This window comes from Balaenoptera ricei, chromosome 1 (assembly GCF_028023285.1).
Source record: "Balaenoptera ricei isolate mBalRic1 chromosome 1, mBalRic1.hap2, whole genome shotgun sequence".
NCBI classification, from domain to species: Eukaryota; Metazoa; Chordata; class Mammalia; order Artiodactyla; family Balaenopteridae; genus Balaenoptera; species Balaenoptera ricei.
In genome coordinates, this window is record NC_082639.1 from 86,173,977 (window position 1) to 86,195,913 (window position 21,937).

The window sequence follows — 21,937 nt, forward strand, 5'->3', positions numbered from 1 at the left end:
TAGCCTGTTTGTCCCACAGGCACACAAAAGTGTATGAAGCAAGGTCACCACAGATGTGAGGACAGCAAAGGATTGACAATACAGGGCAAAAAGAAAGTAGCTGAGTAGCTGGTCTCCTGATTCTCCTCACGCTATCCTTTGTGTGATTTATTCCTTTTCTACCACAGTCCCTCCAAATCATATGCCCATGTTCAAATGGAAAGGTGTAAGGTACGGATTTAAATGATAATGGCAGACTACAGAGTTGATATTTTAAAAATCACTTATAAGTTATAGGAAAAACAATTTTGAAAAATATCATACTATTTTACTTTGCTTTCCTAACCTTTGCTTAATTTGGCTGAAAAATAGATTTATATTTCTTTAAAGGTCAAAAATCAATCATTGTTTTATCAAACAACCAAAACATGAAATTATCTGCATCATGTCCCACTTTGACTTAAGTATTCATGTCAGTAGTTTAGTAGTTTGAAAGAATAATAGTATTTTGTATACTGTTATTTATAAATTAATAATTTAATATTTTTATTTTAATATTATTTAAAATATTTATACTTTTTCTTTTCACTGGAAGCCAATTAGTTCATTGTATTTTGCTTATTTTTTTAATTGAAGTATAGTTGATTTAGTGTTAGTTTCAGGTGTACAGCATAGTGATTCAGTATTTTGCAGATTATACTCCATTTTAGGTTATTACAAGATAATGAGTATAATTCCCTGTGCTATATAGTATATCCTTGCTGCTTATCTATTTTATACATAGTAGTTTGTATCTGTTAATTCCATATCCCTAGTTTGTCCACCCCATTCCCTCTCCCCTTTGGTAACCACAAGTTTGTTTTCTATATCTGTGAGTCTGTTTCTGCTTACCTTCACAACTTTGATAGCTGGGTATATTTAAGTAAACAACCCTTTGACAGAACTCTCTAAAATAACTTGCCCTAAGTAGTCAACTTAAAAAAAAAAAAAAAAAAAAAAAAGAATGGAAAGCTTTTCTATATAGTTCTACTGGGATATTTTTATTTATGATTTGATAGATACATTTGAAGCCACAGTAATACAAAGTAAAAATGGAACGTAATAAGAAGATACATTCCTATCTAAATTCCATGAGTCACTTAAAATGCACTTAATGCCATTCTAATCTATGCTATGTCTTAAATAAATAGAGTGCTTTGGAAAGCAGTGGTAGTAACCTCACTAAAACCAAGTGAGAGTTCTCAGAGGAATGGTGTTTCCCTTTCTCTCCCTCTCTCTGTTTCCTCTCTCCCGCTCTCTCTCTCTCTCTCTTTCTCTCTCTCTCTCTCTCCCCCCCTTCCCTTTCCTTATCGCTCTCCCCCTTTCGCCTTCTCCCTCTCTGTTGTCAGGTCACTGACAAACTAACAATATTATTTTAACTCATCTTGTTTTGAAATGCAGTCTTAGTTCGTATACATATTGCGTGACCTTTTACTTACTACATCCTTGCAAGCTTGCCCTGTTTTAATGAAGAGGCAATGAGTCCCCAAAGAAAAATGTGGAAGAATTCAAGTGAATCTTCTCCATCAACTAAGGATTTTCTCAGGTTGTAAAGATCATACCTTGCACTGGTCAGGTAAGCCTAATGCAATTTTGAATTTGGTAGGAAAAGAAATTAAATCCAAGAATTTATTGCAACAACTCACAACCTCAAATTGTTTCTATTTTCTCATTCCCAGGAGCCCTTCCTTAGAATTAACCTGTCAGAAAGCAGGAAGGGAATAACCCTGATTTATTACTAAAAGCAAAGTGAGATTTAAGCTTGAGGGATACTATGGGAAGGGTCCTATAAAGAAAGAAAATATTGCGTTTAAGTTGACAAAATCAGACAGGGAAGTCATTAACTAAAAATCTAGTGTTGACAGGCATTTAATTTGGTATTCTAGCCAACTGGACACCAAGGATTACAAAATTTTACTGGAACCTCCATATAAGCTGGTCATTTAAATGATACATGGGAATTGACCTGGTAGTTGATTCCAAAAAGGAGACCCCAGAGAGAATAAGATGTCCCAGAGAATCAAAGTCATTTAAAAAGGATTCATAAAAGAAAGACATGGCGCAAACTTACAGGATAAATAGGGACAAAATATTTTCATATTACTTCATTATAAATTTGCATCCAAATAACACACCTGCTTTTAATCCATAAATTCACAAAAGCTAATGTTAAAGAATATTATTCAGTTTCAGGGTGTTTGATAATTCTACAACCTCTATTACTCAAAAAATATTACAGAAGAATACTGATGCATTATTTCAAGCTGTAAAGATTAAAGACAGTTTCAGGAAAAAGAATCAGTTAAGCAAGATAGTCTTTTCATAATGGGGGCTCCTAGCCACACTCCAATGTGAAGTTAATGAATATATCCCATTTTCAGATCCTCCACTTTATATAATTTTCAGTGAAAGTATTTTAATAACCTTCTGGGATTACAATTAATTTGACATGGTTTTAGAAAGTTCCATTTTTGAAGCCAAGTTGTTGAATAAAAATACTGTTTATGGCACAAAACACTTACACTTTACCTGTATATCACACTAAAAATATTGGATATCAACAAAGCATCAAGAATTAAAGTTATTTTAAGATTTTTGTGCTTTGCGGGGAGGGGAACAATGTATACATCTTACATACCTCAGTAGCAAACTGTTGCAATCCACCAATATTAATTGGTCCCTCTTCAGTGGCATATAAATTGCATCCACCTACACAAAGATCAGAAGTTGGACATACCATTCCACAGGTCAGACCAAGTGGGTTATCAGAAAAAATCATCTTAGCAGCTCCATAATAGTTCTGCAAAAATAAAATAAAATAAAATTTTCTTATGTAACAATGTACCTTTTAAACATTCAAATTATGACCTATTTTTTTTCTATTAGATTACTGGATTGAAAATCAAGATATGTATAAGATGCAGAGGTTATAATACTGTTTACCATCAGGAGCTATAAAGCAATTATTAGCAAAGTAATATATAGGAGTATTCAATATACATCATATTAATAAATGAATAATTAATTTTGGTAGTCAAAATTTAAAATATGAATGTTCTGTAACTATTTTTCTTTCACAAGGCATCTAACTCTATCCTGCTATAAATATCTTTTCAGTTTTAACAAAGATTAGTTAGGTAGATTGCTTGAACAAGCTTAAAATCTAAACCTTAAGAAAAAAAAAAAAAAAGATTATGCTCAGGTTATCCAGGTTATCCTCCATTTAACTAAATTAAAAGCAACCAGGGCTCTATTTCCCTTCATTTCATCTGGTCTGTCCGTGGATACTATGTACTGTGACACTCTGTGTTGAGTATCCTCCTTCAGTAATATCCTATTAACCAAATATGCAGACAAAACTCATTATATAGGTCTAAACCTTAACAAGTTCATCCCTAATCGCTCCCTTCCACACATTTGACTATTATAGATTAGCTTAGAATCCTTTACATTTCATTAAGAATTTTGGGGGACTTCCCTGGTGGCGCAGTGGTTAAGAATCCGCCTGCCAATGCAGGGGACACAGGTTCAATCCCTGGTCCGGGAAGATCCCACATGCCATGGAGCAACTAAGCCCGTGCACCACAACTACTGAGCCTGTGCTCTAGAGCCTGCGAGCCACAACAACTGAAGTCCATGTGCCTAGAGCCCGTGCTCCGCAGCAAGAGAAGAGAGTACCACAATGAGAAACCCACGCACCGCAACAAAGAGTAGCCTCCACTCACCACAACTAGAGAAAGCCTGTGGGCAGCAATGAAGACCCAACGCAGCCATAAATAAATAAATAAATAAATAATTTAAAAAAAAAAAAAAGAATTTTTGGACTAAAAAGAGAACTGCCATATGACCCAGCAATCCCACTACTGGGTATATACCCTGAGAAAACCATGAGTCATGTACCACAATGTTCATTGCAGCACTATTTACAATAGCCAGGACATGGAAGCAACGTAAGTGTCCATCGACAGATGAATGGATAAAGAAGATGTGGCACATGTATACAATGGAATATTAATTACTCAGCCAGAAAAAGAAACGAAATTGAGTTATTTGTAGTGAGGTGGATGGACATAGAGTCTGTCATACAGAGTGAAGTCAGAAAGAGAAAAACAAATACTGTATGCTAACACATACATATGGAATCTAAAAAAAAAAAAAAAATTGTTCTGAGGAACCTCGGGGCAGGACAGGAATAAAGACACAGACATAGAGAATGGACTTGAGGACACGGGGAGGGGGAAGGGTAAGCTGCGACGAAGTGAGAGAGTAACATTGACATATATACACTACCAAATGTAAATAGATAGCTAGTGGGAAGCAGCTGCATAGCACAGGGAGATCAGTTCGGTGCTTTGTGACCACCTAGAGGGGTGGGATAAGGAGGGTGGGAGGGAGACGCAAGAGGGAGGGGATATAGGGATATACCTATGCATATAGCTGATTCACTTTGTTATACAGCAGAAACTAACACAACGTTGTAAAGCAATTATACTCCAATAAAGATGTTAAAAAAAAATTTTTTTTTGGAACCCGACTTGTTCATAAGTTATACGACTACATCATCATTTACTAAATAATAAATAATAAGTTGAATATTTCAGAAGCATGTTTTCCTCTAATGCAAATTAAAATATTGGGCCTGACCAGTATTCTTCAAAGCTGTCAAGTATTCTGTCGAAAATGAGGAAAATTTTGAGAAACTGTAACAGTCAAGAGGTCCCTAAGGAGATGTGACAACTAAATGTAATCTGTTATTTTGGACAGGATCCTGGATCAGAAAAAGGGCATGAGGTGAAAACAAAGGAAATCTGAAGAAACTATAAACTTAGCTAATAATAATATATTAATAATGTTTCATTAATTGTAATAAATGTGCTATACAGTGTTAGATGTTAATAGTAGGTGAAACTTTGTATGGAAATTCTCTGTACCATCTTCACAATTTTTTAATAAATATAAAAATGCTCTAAAAATACTTTTTAAAAAAGAGATGGTAGAATATATTTAACAATATGAAACAAATGCATTTATTTTTCTTTTGGCTTTTGTTTAAAGTACTTTTGAAGGTCTTCAAAAACACATACATTGCTTCCATAACTAACTTCAATCATAAATACAAATTCCTATATAAAATACTGATGATAATAAACAACAACAATCATCTTTACTATTTATTGACTCTTTACTACATTCCTAGCACTTTACCAGGACTTTATTTAAGTTTTAACACCAATCATCTTATATAAGATGTCCAGCACTAAATAAAAATTTTCTAGGCATAAGAAAAGACAGAATTAAATCCCTGATAATCAGAAAAACAAATAAATAAATGAAGCAGACCCACAGGTGATCCAGAAAGTAAAGTTAGCAGATGAAAACTTTAAATTAATTTTAATAAAAATTCAGTCTAAAAAGACACACAAAATAGATGAAACAATAAAAATATAATTAGAATATTGTAATCTGTTAAAAAAGAATCAAACTGGCATTCCATAACTGAGTAAAACATTTTAAAATAGATCTAAATGCATGGTTTTAACAGCATTCATGGTGGTTTAACAATATTTCTCTTATTCTCAGATCTGTCTCTCCACTCCATTTCTGTGCTTACCACCTTATTTCAGGCCCTCAAGCCTCTGTCTGGGAAAAGGAAATCATTGTGCCCTGTTGGTGGGAAAGTTAATTGGTGTAGCCACTGTGGAAAACAGTATGGAGGTTCCTCAAAAAACCAAAAATAGAACTACCATGCGGTTCAGCCATTCCACTCCTGGGCATATATATGAAGAAAACGAAAACATTAATTTGAAGGGTTACATGCACCCCATGTTCATAGAAGCATTATTTACAAAAGCCGGGATGTGGAGGCAACCCGGATGTCCATCGACGGATGAATGGATAAAGAAGATATAGTATACAATGGAGTATTGCGCAATGGAGTATTTGTCTTCTTAGAAACCAACAGTCACATCTGACACATGTAAATGTTTCTTCAGTACACTTGGAACCCGAATGACTTTTTGGCCAACCCAATATGTTCACCTGATTTTTAAAAGGGTTCCAAGACAATTCAATAGGTAAAGAACATTCTCTTCAACAAGTGATACTGTAATAACCAAATTCCACATGCAAAAGAATTAAGTTGAATCTCTACCTTACACCGTACATAAAAGTTAACTAAAAATGGATGATAGATATAAATTTTAGAGCTAAATATATAAAACTCTTAGAAGACAACATAGGATCAAATCTTCATGACCTTGGATTAGGCAATGGTTTTTAGATATGACAACAATGCACAAGCAACAGCAAAAATATAGATAAATTGGATTTCATCAAAATTAAAAGGACACCATCAGAAAAGTTAAAAGAAAACCAGAACAGGAGAAAACCATACATAATAAGAAATTTGCATCTTGAATATGTGAAGAATATCTACAACTCACTAATAACAAACAAACAGCCAATTAAAACGAGCAAAGTATTAGTATAAACATTTCTCCAAAACATACAAATGGCCAACAAGCATAAGAAATGACGCTCAACATCATCTATCAGAGAAATGCTAGTCAAAATGACAATGTAATATCACTTTTCACCTGCTTAGTGGGCTATAGTTGAAAAGACATACAATGAAAAGTGTTGGCAAGGATGTGAAGAAATTGAAACTCTCATAAGCTACTGATGGGATTGTAAAATGATGTAGCTGCTTTAAAAAATAGTTTGGCAGTTCCTCATAAGTTTTAAAAGTAAAGTTACCATGAGATTCAGCAATTTCACTCTTCGGTGTACACCCAAGAAAATTCACAACATATATCTATGCAAAACTTTGTACACTAATGTCCATAGCACTACTATTCCTAATGGCTAAAATGAAAACAACTCAACTGGCCATCAACTGATGAAAGGCTAAAAAAAATGTATGTCCATATAATCGACGTTATTTGGCAATAAAAAGTAATGAAGTAATGATAAATGCTACGACATGGTTGAACCTTGAAAATATTATGCTAAGTGAAAGAAGCCATTCACAAAACACTACATATTATATGATTCCATTTATAGAAAATATGTAGAATAGGCAAAACTAAAGAGACAAAGCAGATTCATAATTGCCTATGACTGGGGGTCTGAAAAGAAATGGAAAACAGCTGCTAATGGGTATACAGTTTCATTTTGGGATGATAAAAATATGCTCAATTTGATTGTGGTAACAATTGTAACTCTGCAAATTTATTCACCGTCACTGAACTGTGCACTTTACATTGGCAAATTGTATGCGATATGAATTATATCTCAATAAAGCTGTTATTTTAAAAAGTACACTTACAGGACTGGGAATTATATAGGCAATGTGTAAGGCAATAAAAAAATCATTCTTGTAGAAAATAAAATTTTTTAATAAAGGGATATTTGAATAAGACTGCTAAATTAGATGCAAAACTGGACAATATCCTAATAGGCAATAAAACATAACTTTTGGAGTTGTATATTCTATTGAATGGAAATAATTTGCATCTCTACTGTACACAAATCTAAAAGTAAAGATGTAAATTTGCAGTCTAAAATTTTAATGTTACATATTAATAGTTCTTTTTCCTAAAAATTAAATAATACTTAGGTGTCACCTTGCATTTACTTACAAAATGCTTTAGTATGATAATGGTAAACAAATACAGACTTATCTCATTGGTCGTTGGTCTGGTTTTGGATAATTTTGCCTAATAGTGGTAAACATTAAACAAACTGTTCATAATGAACAGTTACGAACTTAAAATTAATTGGTCTATTCCTAAGCAAACTTCTTTAGTTCCTACTTAAACCCATTGATCCACTAACTCAGCACCTGCAATTAAGCAAGCAGTTAATTACTGCTGAGAAAATCTCAAAGTCATTGTCAGTATTCTTTCCTCATCTTACTTGACACATCAGGAACATCTGACATGATTGATTAACAAATATTTACTGACTCACTGACTAAAAAATCCTATTGCATAATTAGAAGTTTTTATAACATAAAAAGAGTATCATAGCAAAAAATGTCAATTGCAGATAACTTTTAAGGATATTTGAGGAAAAAAAAAATGCAGAAAGAATATAATCTACTTAAACACCTAAGGATCTTTCCACAAGAATACTGATTGTTTTATGAGCCCCAAATTAGTTTCAAGACTGCACATAAAAAAATGACAGAAGAAGAGAAAGAGATACATATTTTTTTTAAATGCAACAAATAAAACATTTAAAATTACACTTATGGCTCACGATATGCTACTGCTGTCAAACTTACTAGGGCCTGATCTATCCTAGCCTATCATTGACAATAAAGCTGTCTAGTAATTCTTCAGCACTCTCATAACTCCAAGTGTAACCCTTACATCAAAATAAAATTATAGGAGGTTATAAAATTTTTTTAAATTAATAAGAATTACTGAATGTTTCTTAAATTAAAACATCACCATGACAATTTTTTTTAAAGCCAAATTTACGTTCCCTGATATCAAAATGATTTGCTATCGGAGTAAGAAGTCATTTCAGGCTAAGGTTTAGAATCAGTTTTAAAATTGGTGGTATTCAAAATGACTCTGGAGGTGACAGACCTAAGAGATGAGAGGGAATTGCATACAGTCATTGTAGCTTGAAATGAGTAAATAATCAAAAAAGTTCAAAATATGTCTCGGCATAATGACTTGGCAGTTTGGCTAGAGTAGTTCATTCATTCACTTAGGAAATGATGATTAGGAGATATATCTGGAAAATGTGTTTGGACCAAATTATGGAGAATCTTCTCTGTCAGCTTAAAGGTTTGGTATTTAATTGAAGTTTTTAATAGAAGGGTGACAGTACTACGGGACTAACTAGGAAGACTACTGTACAGATGATGTGGAAATTCTCAGAAAGGGAGTGGAAATACAGGGAATTTGAAGAAGAAACAATTTAAACCTAAAAAGCGGAAATCATTGGCATATATCACAGAATATAGAAACATGGTTTTGAAAATGGGCTAAGCCAACATAAAGCAACTATTCAGAAGTCACCTTTGCAATCGACCTCTTACAAATAATTTTGAAGAAACGGTAGATAACTCCATGTGTAGAGATCTGGGTACTCAGAGTCAAAGACATTCAGAAACCTATTAGAAAGGGAACACTTCCTCAACTCTTCCCATCAAGAATGTCAAGATCAATATCAATTATTTCTCTCATAGTAAGTGGGAAGATTTCTTGAGCCCTCCTTCTAAACAAGAGTTTTGACTCCTATTCTGTGAGCTCTTAAACCTTTCTAAAAGTAAAGGCTATAAAATTTAAATTTAGAAGGGTACTTTAAAGACAACCCAGCAGTCTCCTTCTAGAAAATACACAACCATTTCAACTGGTTTCTTCATGTTATTCAATCAGTCACAAGTATTTTAGTCTTCTACTGTGTGAAAGAAAAAATGTACAGGGCTATGTTAGGAGGGATAGAAAATAAATATCTGATCTTTTGTGCACAGATTTATTTTATATATAAAGGATGATGACTTTTACCCTTCTTTAAACAAAAATCTAAAAGACAAAAATGATGTTTGATATGTTTGCTGTTTTTATCTCAACACAAAAGAACAGGCGTTGACTGTTATCCAGTCCATTAACTTACCCAGTGTCTTGTCGGTGCTGAATTTTCTATTACTCATTGGGACTTTTAAAGCATATTCTAAGGTACAACTTGTGCCATTTACGTGAGTTAATTTTAAGATAACTTCAACTTTTATTCTTTGTTTTTCATTTTAAAGTTATAGCTTGAAACTTCATTAGTGTCATCCCTCTACAATTTAATGATTTTTAAAGTCATTATCAAGAAACACAAAAAACTCACAAGCCAGCTATTCTCTCATATGGTATAACTATTTTAACAAATAGTTCTATCATATTCAGGCCTTCATGTCACTACAGCATTATCAATACAGCTGGTGGATTTATTTTAAAGTGTTATTCCTTCTTCCAATGAGTGTTTTCACAGATGGAAGCACCCTTCCAAGATAAACTCCAATCTGTTGCATTTAAAAAATACTTGGGCTAAACTTCAATAAGTTTGCATGTGTGAGAAGGGTGAATTAACATTACTTGTATTTCTGGATTGAGCTATATAATGGTGAGTGTCATGATGTACATTAGTTGAATAGAAAATATCTCTAGTAGCACATACAAAAGTATAGGCAAAAGGACATCTCTCTGGCACTCACCATCCCTCAATAAACAATCTATGTATCTTCACATATTTGGCAAAGGAGAGGTAGGGATATATCACGAACAGAATACACAAAAATTCCTGCCCTCACAGTACTCACATTCCTGTAGAGACAAATGGAGATGGAAGAATAGATTTGGATGCTTTTATTCTGAAAATCCTCCCTTCATACCACATACACTAAATTTTACAAAATTTTTACATGTGTAGACTTTAGAACTATGAATTTATTTTAGTCTCAATGCGTAAGGAAATAAAAAAAAAATCATTCTTGTAGAAAATAAAGTTTTTATCTGACCTTGAGATGCTGAACTAGAAAACACACATTCAAGTGCGTGCACGCACACACACACACACACACACACACACACACACACACACGGGCTTCTGAGCCATATGCTCCTGGATTTGAATCATGCTTATACCATATGATTGGAGGAAAATGTAATATCTCTCAGCCTCAGTTTCATCACCTAAGAAATACAGATCAAAATTCCTTCTTAATTAGTCATATTTATGTTAAATATTGTTTAAATACTTGACACAGATAAGATGCCTAGTACATTATGGAGCATAGGGCAGATTTAATGAATTTAAGTCCCCACCCCTTCCCCTAGGCTTTTTCTCCCTAAAAAGGTTTTCTTAACATGTTAATTCTAAGAGTTTAAGATTTTAACACTTATTAAAGAAAACTCATGTTAGGAAGTAGAAGACAGCAAAAAAGAGCAAAAAGTACAGAAAGAAAAACTATCATCAATCTACTAAGTCATAAAAAAGAAATGGCATGGAGGCATGTAAGTAGAGGCATAATAATTTATATACATTATAGAAATGTAAAACTGTCACTTCTACTTCTCCAATTTTTTGCACCCTATCCACCTTTCTCTATTAAATTGACCTGAGAACATATAATATTACCCAAGTTAGTTAAGACAACTTAGTGTGTATGTGTACATGTACTCAATTCACTAATCATCAAGTATTTACGAGCATCTACTCTGTGAGAGGTCTTTTGGTAAGCACCAGATATACATGAAGAATCAGTATTTTTGCTCTAGATTGTTCTGGTTAAATGGAATACAATTATCATCTATACCAATATGTATCCTTTTCATATCATATATCATTGTTCAAATAACATTTCCTTTAAAAAGCTTTATCAATTTTTCACCATTTTCCAACTGGAAGCATAATGCAGGTATGTCCTTTCTTTGCACTACACCTTTTCAACCACTGTATTTGTTAATATAAATTTATGATAGTTGTATATTTTTCTGATGTGTCTTTTATTAATTTTTAAAATTTCAGAAACCATGTCTAATCTATATTCTTTTCCTCTAAGCAAGCAGTAGAATATTAGAAACTCAATTGATTAGCATTTATCTTTTAATATCAAAAATAAACATTTAGGTAAAATTCAAAAAGTGTCAAGTACTTCACAGTTTTGAATGATCATTTTAAAGTAAATAATGTGAATGTCTGTTGTGAAAACTAAAAAGCCCACTTTATCCAGAGAAAATAATAAAATGTGCAATAGATTTTGTAAGAAATTTACAAAGGTATAATTTTTTTCATTCTTAGAGAGATATTAAGAAGCACAGAAAGAAACAGTAGAACGTAAGATTATTTCATTTAGTGTATGCTAGAGTTTGCATATAGTAATTTACCATAATTCATGATATAATTTCTTCAAGGAGATAGGATGCCTTTCTACATCTAAACTGCAATGCAAATATAGAAACACATATGTTAGAGTCATGATCATAATGTTAGAATGATCATTAAAGTTAAGAAAAAAAATGTGGAAGTAGAAATCTACAAGTATCATTTATAAATATTACATAACTTGAAAGCAAATAGAAATATTTTAATTTGAGAAATTATTGTAGGTGAAGTAAAATTAACATTGATAGAATCCCCTATTTATAAACTACATAAAAAAGCTAAAAGATTTTTATCTAATTTTATATTATAAATTTTATTTTTTACTGAGATTATTTTTCCTTACAACCCAACTAAACTGTACATCTTTTTAAAAGTAACCAGAAATATGGCTTAAATATGATTCTTCATACTTAAACAAATATATACACACATTCTATACTAAAAGGGCATTTGGTGTCTAAAAATTTGAACTAGAAATTTAGTATCTGGATGTATTGTTGCACTTCATATGTCTCTCTCTTCTGAAAGGCTTTACACTAAAAACAAAGCTATATCACATGCGCTGCCTACTCAGCAAATAATTGAGAATTGTGTCATCTCGGATATAATTTAAATATACTGGTTACTAATATTTGGCTACAAAAAGAAAAACTGTGGAGGTTTTGTTGTTGTTTCTTTGTTCTTTAAAAATCTTTTGTTATTGAAAAGGGCAAAAAAGTACAAGTCAATCAAGTTTTTGGCCAAGTTTTAAAAATAAATTTATATTTTCAATAACAAATATATATAAGAGCTAAATAAAATTAAAAAAAAAACCTGAAGGTAAGAAAGAGCTCAAATAATCTCACTCCAAATCATCTTACCCCAAACAAGATTTAAAACAACAAACTCAGTGACCGTTGTTGCACATCATATATATGATAATAACTTGACAAAATTTTACTACTTATGATATTAGAAATAGACTATAATTTAACACTCCTATTTTCTTCTATTCAAGCAAAATAAAGTCAGACTATTTTATGAAGGTTTGCTCTTCTCTGACAGAAATGAGAGATTTCTTAACTGACAGGGTGTTTTGGTGTCTACCATAGTGTGTTATTATATATGGCTCATAAAACCAGCTGTCAGTTACAATCTGTACAGTGGGTACAAATAGATTTATCAGAAAAGTCTCCTTTCCAAGTGCATTAATTTAAACCCAAACTACTTTCAAGATTATAATTAGTTTTGATTATAATAATTTACTTAAAATTCTTCAATTTATCAAAGTAGTTGTCTAAAACTGAAACCCAAATTTCTTTAAGATGACGTCTACTGTGTTATACATTTTGCCCACTCTTCAATATATTAATACTACTTATAAAACTCTGTCATGATATCAAATGTGTTACTTATTTAGCTCTTTATATTTTAATAATGACTTATAAATATACATACTTCATTCATATAAATAGTGTAGTGTGATGCAAACAAAAGCACACTCCACAAGAAAAAGCACACTCAGGAAAATCCAGTTACTTTATCAAGTGGTTGTGTGATCTGGGATAAATCATTTAACCTTGCTGGATTTCAAATTTCTTCTCCATATAATGGGATGGTTAGTTAGATTAAAATTCCATTTGTCTAGATTCTGTTACACTGAATTTTACTTATTAATAATGACAAATATTCTAAGTAGTATCTCATGTGTTTATATAGATTTTTCTTTGTCTGGATTATACTAAAGAAAAAAGCCGTAATTCCAGTTTAATTTACATATAATATATAGACTATAAATCATTGTTCTGTTTTAAAAATAATTAATTTTTAAAATATATTTACAATAGCATATGTTTAAATGTTTCCAAACATACACACAACCACAGTGTGGCTTTACCTGTTTCATATAAAATTGGTTTCATATGTACATGAATATCTTTTCTCATTTAGTTATATTACTTTTAGATTTTATATTGCTTATATTTTGTAATGGATTGACTAATAATGCTTTGTGTTATAGGTTTTCAGAACTAAATGTTAATCTTTTGAAGTGAATACGAAGAAAAGTAGTTAATGTTACATGTGTTGGCTGTGATTAAAAGTAAAAATGTAACCTTGTAAAGGCCCAAAGACATATATTATAAAACAGAAACAGGACAGACTTTGCATAAGCATTAATGATTCAATAGACAATTTAACATCCATCTATCTTTTCCAGTACAATGCATTAGAAAAGAGGGGACATTTTGACAATAATATTATAGTCTTTTGTCTTTAGCACTAGTAAATTTAGCATTCTACCATTTGCTAGACTCAAAACTGAGAGGCTATATATTAAAGGCTGAATTCCAGAAAATTTAATGTTATACCAACTGATAAATGAATGAGGTAAGATAAGCATACATTTGCATTAATAAATTTAAATTAATATGTTATTAGAGTCCAAACACAGTGTTCAATAATTATTTTGTAGAGCCTCTTTCCATTTCATAAAACCAATTTTACATGTTGAGAAGAGTTAGGATATTCTGAAAATAAATATACTATCAGGGGAATAAATATAAAATTAAGTATATGATAGATGTGGCATTTCAGAATAGTGGGAAATGTATTATTCAACAGATTTGGAACTATTAGTTATTTAGAAAAAAAAAAGGCTGAATCTTTCTCTCATCCTTTATACCAAAATAAAAACTTAGAATAAGGCCTGCACACGTTATTCTGTAACCCCTTAGCTTTATTTTATTTTACTATTGAATTTTAATTTATTGTTTTTATTTAAAATATACATGCTGGGACTTCTCTGGTGGTACAGTGGTAAAGAATCTGCCTTCCAATGCAGGGGACGTGGGTTCCATCCCTGGTCAGGGAACTAAGATCCCACATGCTGCGGGGCAACTAAGCCCACGCGCCACAACTACTGAGCTCACGCGCCTCAACGTGAGAGCCCACGTGCCACAAACTACAGAGTCCATGCGCTCTGGAGCCTGCGCCACAACTACAGACAGAAAACCCATATGCCACAACTAGAAAGAAGCCCATGCGCCGCAACAAAAGATCCTGCATGCTGCAACTAAGACCCAACACAGCCAAAAAAATAAATAAAATAAATAAATAAAATAAATAGATATTTTTAAAAATATACATGCTCATTGTAGCAGTAAAATAATATGGACATTTATAAGAAAAATGTTAATAACCTTTTTACCCTGCCCTCAACCTCAATCAACTGAGGAATCTAAAGTTTAAGTTATTTCCTTCTATGCCACTTTTAGTTTATATATAAATTAGAATTTTTTTTAAAGATAGTGTTATGCTATTCACATTAATATGCAACGTACTTTTTTCATTTAATAGGGATATCTCTCTAGATCAACAAATATAATAATAATGCATAGTCTCATAACATTCCATAATATAAATATAACCTAACAGATATAGCAATTTTCCTAATGATGGATGGCACTATAGTTGTCTCAAGTTTTTGCTACCTCAAACAATGCTATGATTGGTATAATAAATACTATTGTACATGTGCCATTAAATGGTCATACTTTTATTTCTCTAGGAAGAACAGATAGCAAAGCATTGCTAGTACAACAGGGTATATATTTGAAATTTTCATATACATTACTACTGTATGAGACTTCTTGCTTCCTTTCTGCTAAATAGCATAGGAGGCTATTTAACTTTTTAACTTTAAAAATATGATGAGAGAAAACTGGTGTCCCACCCTTTGATTTACATATTTCTGGCCAGTATGGAAGTAGGACATCTCTAATATGGTCATTAATCATTTGCGTGACCTTTTCTTTAATGTTTATAACTTTTGCCCATGCATACACAGGGTCAGGTTATTTTTTCTCATTTAAATTTTTAGGAACTCTGATTTAACAGAGAAGTTACCACTTAGCCTAAACATGCAGAGCAAAAAAAATGTTCACTTGTTTCAAGTTTGGTTAGATTTTATTTTAAAATACATTTTAAAATGTGTGTAGTAAAATTTTCTCTCACATATTTCACAGCTTCAAAATTATCCTTAAATCTTTTTCTTTTTATATTTAAAAACTTAGTCCACCTAAAATTTATCTTAGATGGCCTGATGAAGGGTTCTAAAAGTAAAGTAAAATTATATCAGAACCACTTTTCAAAGAACTCATCATTTTCCACTGAATTAAAATGTCCTCTTCATTATATATTATGTTCTCTTACTTACTTGGTTCTATTTACAGACTTTCATCAGTTCCAGAAATGTGCATTCCTATACCAACTCTATATTATGTTGACTATAGTAGCTTTATAGTGAGTATCAATATCTGATGGCAAATCTTTTTGTCTTATTTTTCAACAGTTTCTTCCATATGTCTTCTCAATTACTATTTCAGTATTTACTAATAAAAATGTGGGTTTCAATCATTCTAGACTACCCACTAGATCTTAAATATTTATAGCACTTTTCCACATGTATTGAGAAATAGTTATCTACTATGACTCTTCTAATTTAAAAAGTTAAAATTATAGGTAAAATACGTTTTAAAAAGTCACTGTGAACGCATCCATGAGCTTTCATGCCCAGGGACTGAAAATGACAAGGCAGTAAGCAGAGAAATAAGTGGAACCATCTTAAAGGCATTCGTCAAACCAGGTAAAAAAGGTTTTCATTTTCAGGGCCTTTGAGAACATAGCAAATACAAATTCCTTCTAAAGAAACATGTCTTCATTGCTGTCCTCAAAGAACTTCCACAGATAAAGCCTCAAAGAAAATGAGCAACCAAAGTTAAAAAATAATAATAAAAAAAATGAAAATTAAAAAAAATATTAAACATACAGGGAAACAAAACACTATGAGTGGAGCCAGTAGACATCACAGACAATATAATCAGGCTCACAAATACTTTAGATAGTGGAATTCCCAGAGTACAAAAATAAGTAATTTTATCTGTTTTAAAAAATTAAAGATAGGCTTGAAAAATAAATAAAAAGCTACCAGATTTTTTTTTAATGTAAAAAAAGGACTCCTAGAAATGAAAGATAAAACTGTAATTCAAAACTCAGTGGTCCATTTTAACAACATGTTTGAAACTGGTGAAGAAAGTATTAGTAAACCTGAAAGTAGAATTGAAGAAAATGATCTAAGATGTAACCCCCAAAAAACAGAGATGAAAGGTTAAAAAATAAATTGAGTCATTGAGAATAAAGTCAGAATGTTTAACATATATCTAATGAGAGCTCCATAAAGCGAGGAGAAAGACAATGAGAAATTCCCCCACATGATGAAAGACATCAATCCACAGATTCAAGAATCACAAGGAAAACCAAGCAAAATAAATAAAACAAAATCCAGACTTAGATAAATCACTGTAAAACTGTTGAACACTAAAGATAAAAAGATCTTTAAATCAACTCCCCTCCAAAGACATTATGACTCTCAAATGAGCAATAACTAGGCTGCTGGTGACTTTCCAATAGCACCAATGCATGACCAAAGACACTAAAATGATATTGTCTGAGAGGTAAAAAAAAATAATAACTGCCAACCCAGAATTTTATACATAGTCAAACTATTTTTCAAGAGTTAAGAAATGCATAAACAGCTTCAGAAACAAAAAGAGTTGGTCAACACCATACCCTTACTGAATAAAGATTTAAAGTATTTATTGTAAGCAAAAGTAAACTGATTTCCCTTGGAAATCTCAACATGGGAAAAAAAAACTGAAGAAAATTGGCAAAAATTTGAATAAAGCTAATCCAATATTGGCTAATCAAGCACTAACAATACTACTGATCAAGTTTTAAAAGGATAGAATTATTACATTATGATAGGGAGGGGCCAATTAGAATTACAGTACCTTAGTCTATGCCACAAGACCCACTCAGATTAGGTCCCCAAATGGCACAGACCCATAATATTTACTTGTTGTAAAATTTAGAATACAATCAGTCCTAGAAAAAAAATACATCTTTCACATTACTCAAAAACTGGCATCTCAACTGTAAGGGAAACTGACAGACAAGTTCAGAACTACTTATTTAAACCAAATGGCGGATTTAACTCCGAAGGATAATGGCTTGTTAGTCCTCTTGGAGCACCACATAGACTTTAAAAGCTGTGTTCCCTTGAACATCATCTTATGGCAGGTAGGTAAATTTCTGTCAGTTTTCTTGGGATGGATAGAGGTGCTCACACTATCATCTGGCAATAAAAGTGAGGGAACTAGCCTTGTGTACCAAAGAAAACCTAAAATCTCATCACTACATTTTGTTTTATGTATCCAAAATATTCATATTTTTTAAATTACTGAGTAATAAATTATGGACTTCCTAATACTTTTTTTTCATCTGCTTACTTCTCTTTCATAATAGTGGGAGAAAGCCCAATTGGCTTACGTAATAGGTTATGTAATGGGACATTAGTTTCTAGGCAATGGGGAGCCACTGAAGCTTTTTGAACAAGGGTGTAACGTAATTAGAGTTACGATTTTAAAAAATTATTCTGAAAATGATCAACATTTTATTTGATAAGGGTATAAACCACTTAGCCATTGAAATTGAAAAGCAAACCCAAAAGGAGGATGGACTAAATCTATTGATTGTACTTCTGCTTTGTAACCTTTGTGCATGTGTGTGCATATGCACACACACACATATATCAAGATAACATATTTAAATAAAAATATTGTTATCAAGAATATTTATCAATAAATTCTGCTGGTTAAATTGTGTTGCTCCTCTGACTTCTTGTTACTTTCAATAGGAATCTATGATAAAGAAGAGTCTTTTATTTTACATTGAGTCATTTAGTCAGTATTTTTTCTAATGTATATTATTAAATTTATTTATCTAGATATAAAAGTCACAAAATCTAAGTACACAGATTCTGTAAAATATGCAAATCTGTGGAAAAACCAAAGCTTAACAACTTAATATAAAATTTTGAAAGAGAAAATAACTATTGTTTGAAATAAAGCATCATGAAACGAAGAAACATTTTTTAAGTCATTTTTCACTAAATTTATAGATTGACCTTATGCATACTGTTTTTTCAAAAGAAAACTATCAAAAGTTATAACCTAGTAGTCACAGTTTGATTAATCTGAAACGTGTACTTCCGATTGAGAGATACAATTGCAAACAACAGCCTGCACGAACGAAGGAGAGAAAAACTGACTGAAGAGGTACGACAGAATTGAGTGTACCTTTGGAAACGAGAGCTGTAATCCAGTTTGTAAGAAAGTAAAGAATGGAAGTACTGGCCTAAACTCCACTGAATCACAGAAACCTAACACAATACAACACAAGTGACATCCTTTTCTCAAAAAGGCACAAGGTTCATTGAGTTGGGTGATTCAATTACCCTCTCAACCTGGAAAGAACCCCCCTCCTGATTTGAAGTCCACTGGCAGAGCAATGTGGGACAGCCTACATTGTACACAGCTGGTAAATAGCTAAAAAGCTGCAGGCTTTAAAGTACAAGAATCTCTGACCTTTCATGATTGCTGTAATGATTCTTCAACAAAATACTACTTACAACAGAGTTCCTTAAAAGTCTGGCAAAAGATTACATTTTCAATTAAATACCTCCAAATATCTTCTCTTCATACGGAAATCTGTTTAAATAAATACCGAAGTGCAATGCTTCATCAGGTAGTAAAGAATTAATGAAACAACATTTTTCCTAAAATAGAAATGATTCTGATCTTGTTTAGACACTTTATAAACTTTTCAAAGAATATCGTTATTCCCATTTTGTCTTTTTTTAATAAACTATTGTAGACGTTAAATGAATGTGCTATACACTAATTAGAATCACAAAATCACTATTGAATTATAGAATATCTAAGGAAAATTTAGCTAGCATGGATCATAATTCTAGTATCTCCTCATGCATGAAGCCAAGAGTACTACCTTAGATATAATTTTAGCCAAAACACTTTCTACTTCAAATTTTGGACATTTTGCTTTACTCCTTTTCTCATGAGGTTATTATTAAATAAATGAGATTTCATGCACACATTTCACATAAATTATTCATTCTCACATACAAGACAGAGATCCTGTGATGATAAATGTTTGGGATACTACAAAGTTAGTATCCCTTTTCAGATTCCATCTTATTTACAAAACAAACATAAATCATTGATGATTTCCTACTATCTACAGAATTAAGTCTCAAATATTGAGCATAGAATTAAAATATTTTCACGACCTAATCCCAACCTAATTGTCTGGTCTCTTTCCCATCACTCTTCTTCATGTAATCTAGGCTTCATTTTAGCTACACTGAATTTATTATATTTCTCCAAATATGCCGTGTATACACCCATATTCCTGCTTTTTCATATGCTGAATACTCTTCCTGAACTGCATGGATTGCAGCACTAACCATATTGAATTATGGCTAGGTTTTTGTGTTGCTTTGTTTTCTAATGTATCTGGCTTTGCTCATAGATTATGAATTTCCAAAAGGCAAGGTCATAGCAGGGACCCTTTCTTACCCAGTGCCTGTCACTGTGTTTGGCAGATAGTAGGTGTTCAATGAATAACACCGGCTACAAAAAAAGTAATCACTTGTATAGTATTTACCATATTGAATGAATAGGGAAGTTAATAATTCCACATCAACAAAATATTTGCTGAATAATTACCATATTAGAGATTTTCACACACAAATATTATTTAGTTTATACCATAATCCTGTAAGACAGATGCTATCTTTCATAAATGAAGGTAAAGAAATAAGTAATTTTCCCTGGGTTCACAAGCGTTCAATCTAAAAATTCAACCTGGACTTCAAATCCTAAAGAAACTGACCACGTAGATTAATACCACGTCCTATACCTAAGTAATAACCTCTAATTCTTTTGAAATCCTAAAGCTATATAAATTTATAATTTTTCTCCTACAATATTTTTTAAATCATTGACATATTGAGAAATGATCTTTATATATTAAAAGGTACCTAGTAGTTGAAGGGGCACTCAACTGGATTTTTGCAGCATTTTAGAACTTAAGTGTTAAACCCTGTGAAAAGAAGGATTCACTACATCCTTATGGGAAGATTCCTTCAGCTTTTGCTCAGTTAAAAGATAAGATACTTGGCTAAGAGCTTGTAATGCTCCTTTCACAAACAAAAGATACTATTAATTAATTATTCAATCAATAAATCATTCTCTTAGTGAATAAAAATTAGGCTTAGCCTTACATTGATTTAAAAGAAACCCAAAAACTGAAAGATCAAAATTCCTTTTTTTTCTACTCATGTCCATAAACGTCTGTTTTCTATTTTTTAATTGTTGGGGGGTTTTTGGTTACAACTCTGTCAGTCTCTATGAATTATTCCAAATCTTAAAACAAATTCCCTTGATTTGTTTCAATGTGCCAGAGTTAATACCAAAGCACATTTTAAAACAAAGATACGTCACAGATTTTAATGTGTTTTGATAATCAATGACAGTTCCCATCTATAAGCATTTAGCAAGCCTAAGCTAGAGTAAAGCTATTCAGTGAATGCTTTGTATTAAAAAATGATTAATTTCAACATGAACTAATTTTTAAGACAATAAACAGTGAATACGCATTTCACAATCATATCACAAACTGGGAGAGACTTAATAAGATGTGCCACGTTTTCACACGCCTATAGAAATCATGTTTTTAATACTTTAACCCAATTTACTAAGAGAAGCTTTATGCTTTAATCATGGTCATAATAGATAGAGAACAAGATCAAAGGCTGTTATTAATTTTCATTTGCAGAACTGAATCCAAATTTACCTTGTTTGAGATACTTGTGATGAACGATTTAATATCTAGATTAGTTGGACAGCTCTTCTGACAGGGGGCATCTGCACATTTCAGGCATCTAGGGAATAAAATAACTGAATTAAAGAAGCTATAAAGTAAGTGAGATAATATTCTATATATTCTCTACCCTATACCCATTCAGAGTTAGTGTCTAGTAAGAACAAATAAAATTGTACTATTTTTAGGTACAAAAATTTTTTAAGCAATAAACATAGAGTACTTGTGTTTCACTTTTTGCACACCTCCT

General features: G+C 31.9%; 1 protein-coding gene across 2 annotated transcripts in view; it reads right to left on the reverse strand.

Annotated features, from left to right (window-relative positions):
* Positions 1-21,937, reverse strand: part of DPYD (dihydropyrimidine dehydrogenase) — an 809,798-nt gene that overhangs the window by 593,087 nt on the left and 194,774 nt on the right. For both annotated transcript variants that reach the window (XM_059926787.1, XM_059926794.1), the window contains exons 4-5: positions 21,661-21,748; positions 2,657-2,818 (exon numbers count right to left, since the gene is read on the reverse strand). In XM_059926787.1, the coding sequence (XP_059782770.1) occupies positions 2,657-2,818; positions 21,661-21,748 (250 nt within the window). The remainder of the gene's footprint in view (positions 1-2,656; positions 2,819-21,660; positions 21,749-21,937) is intronic.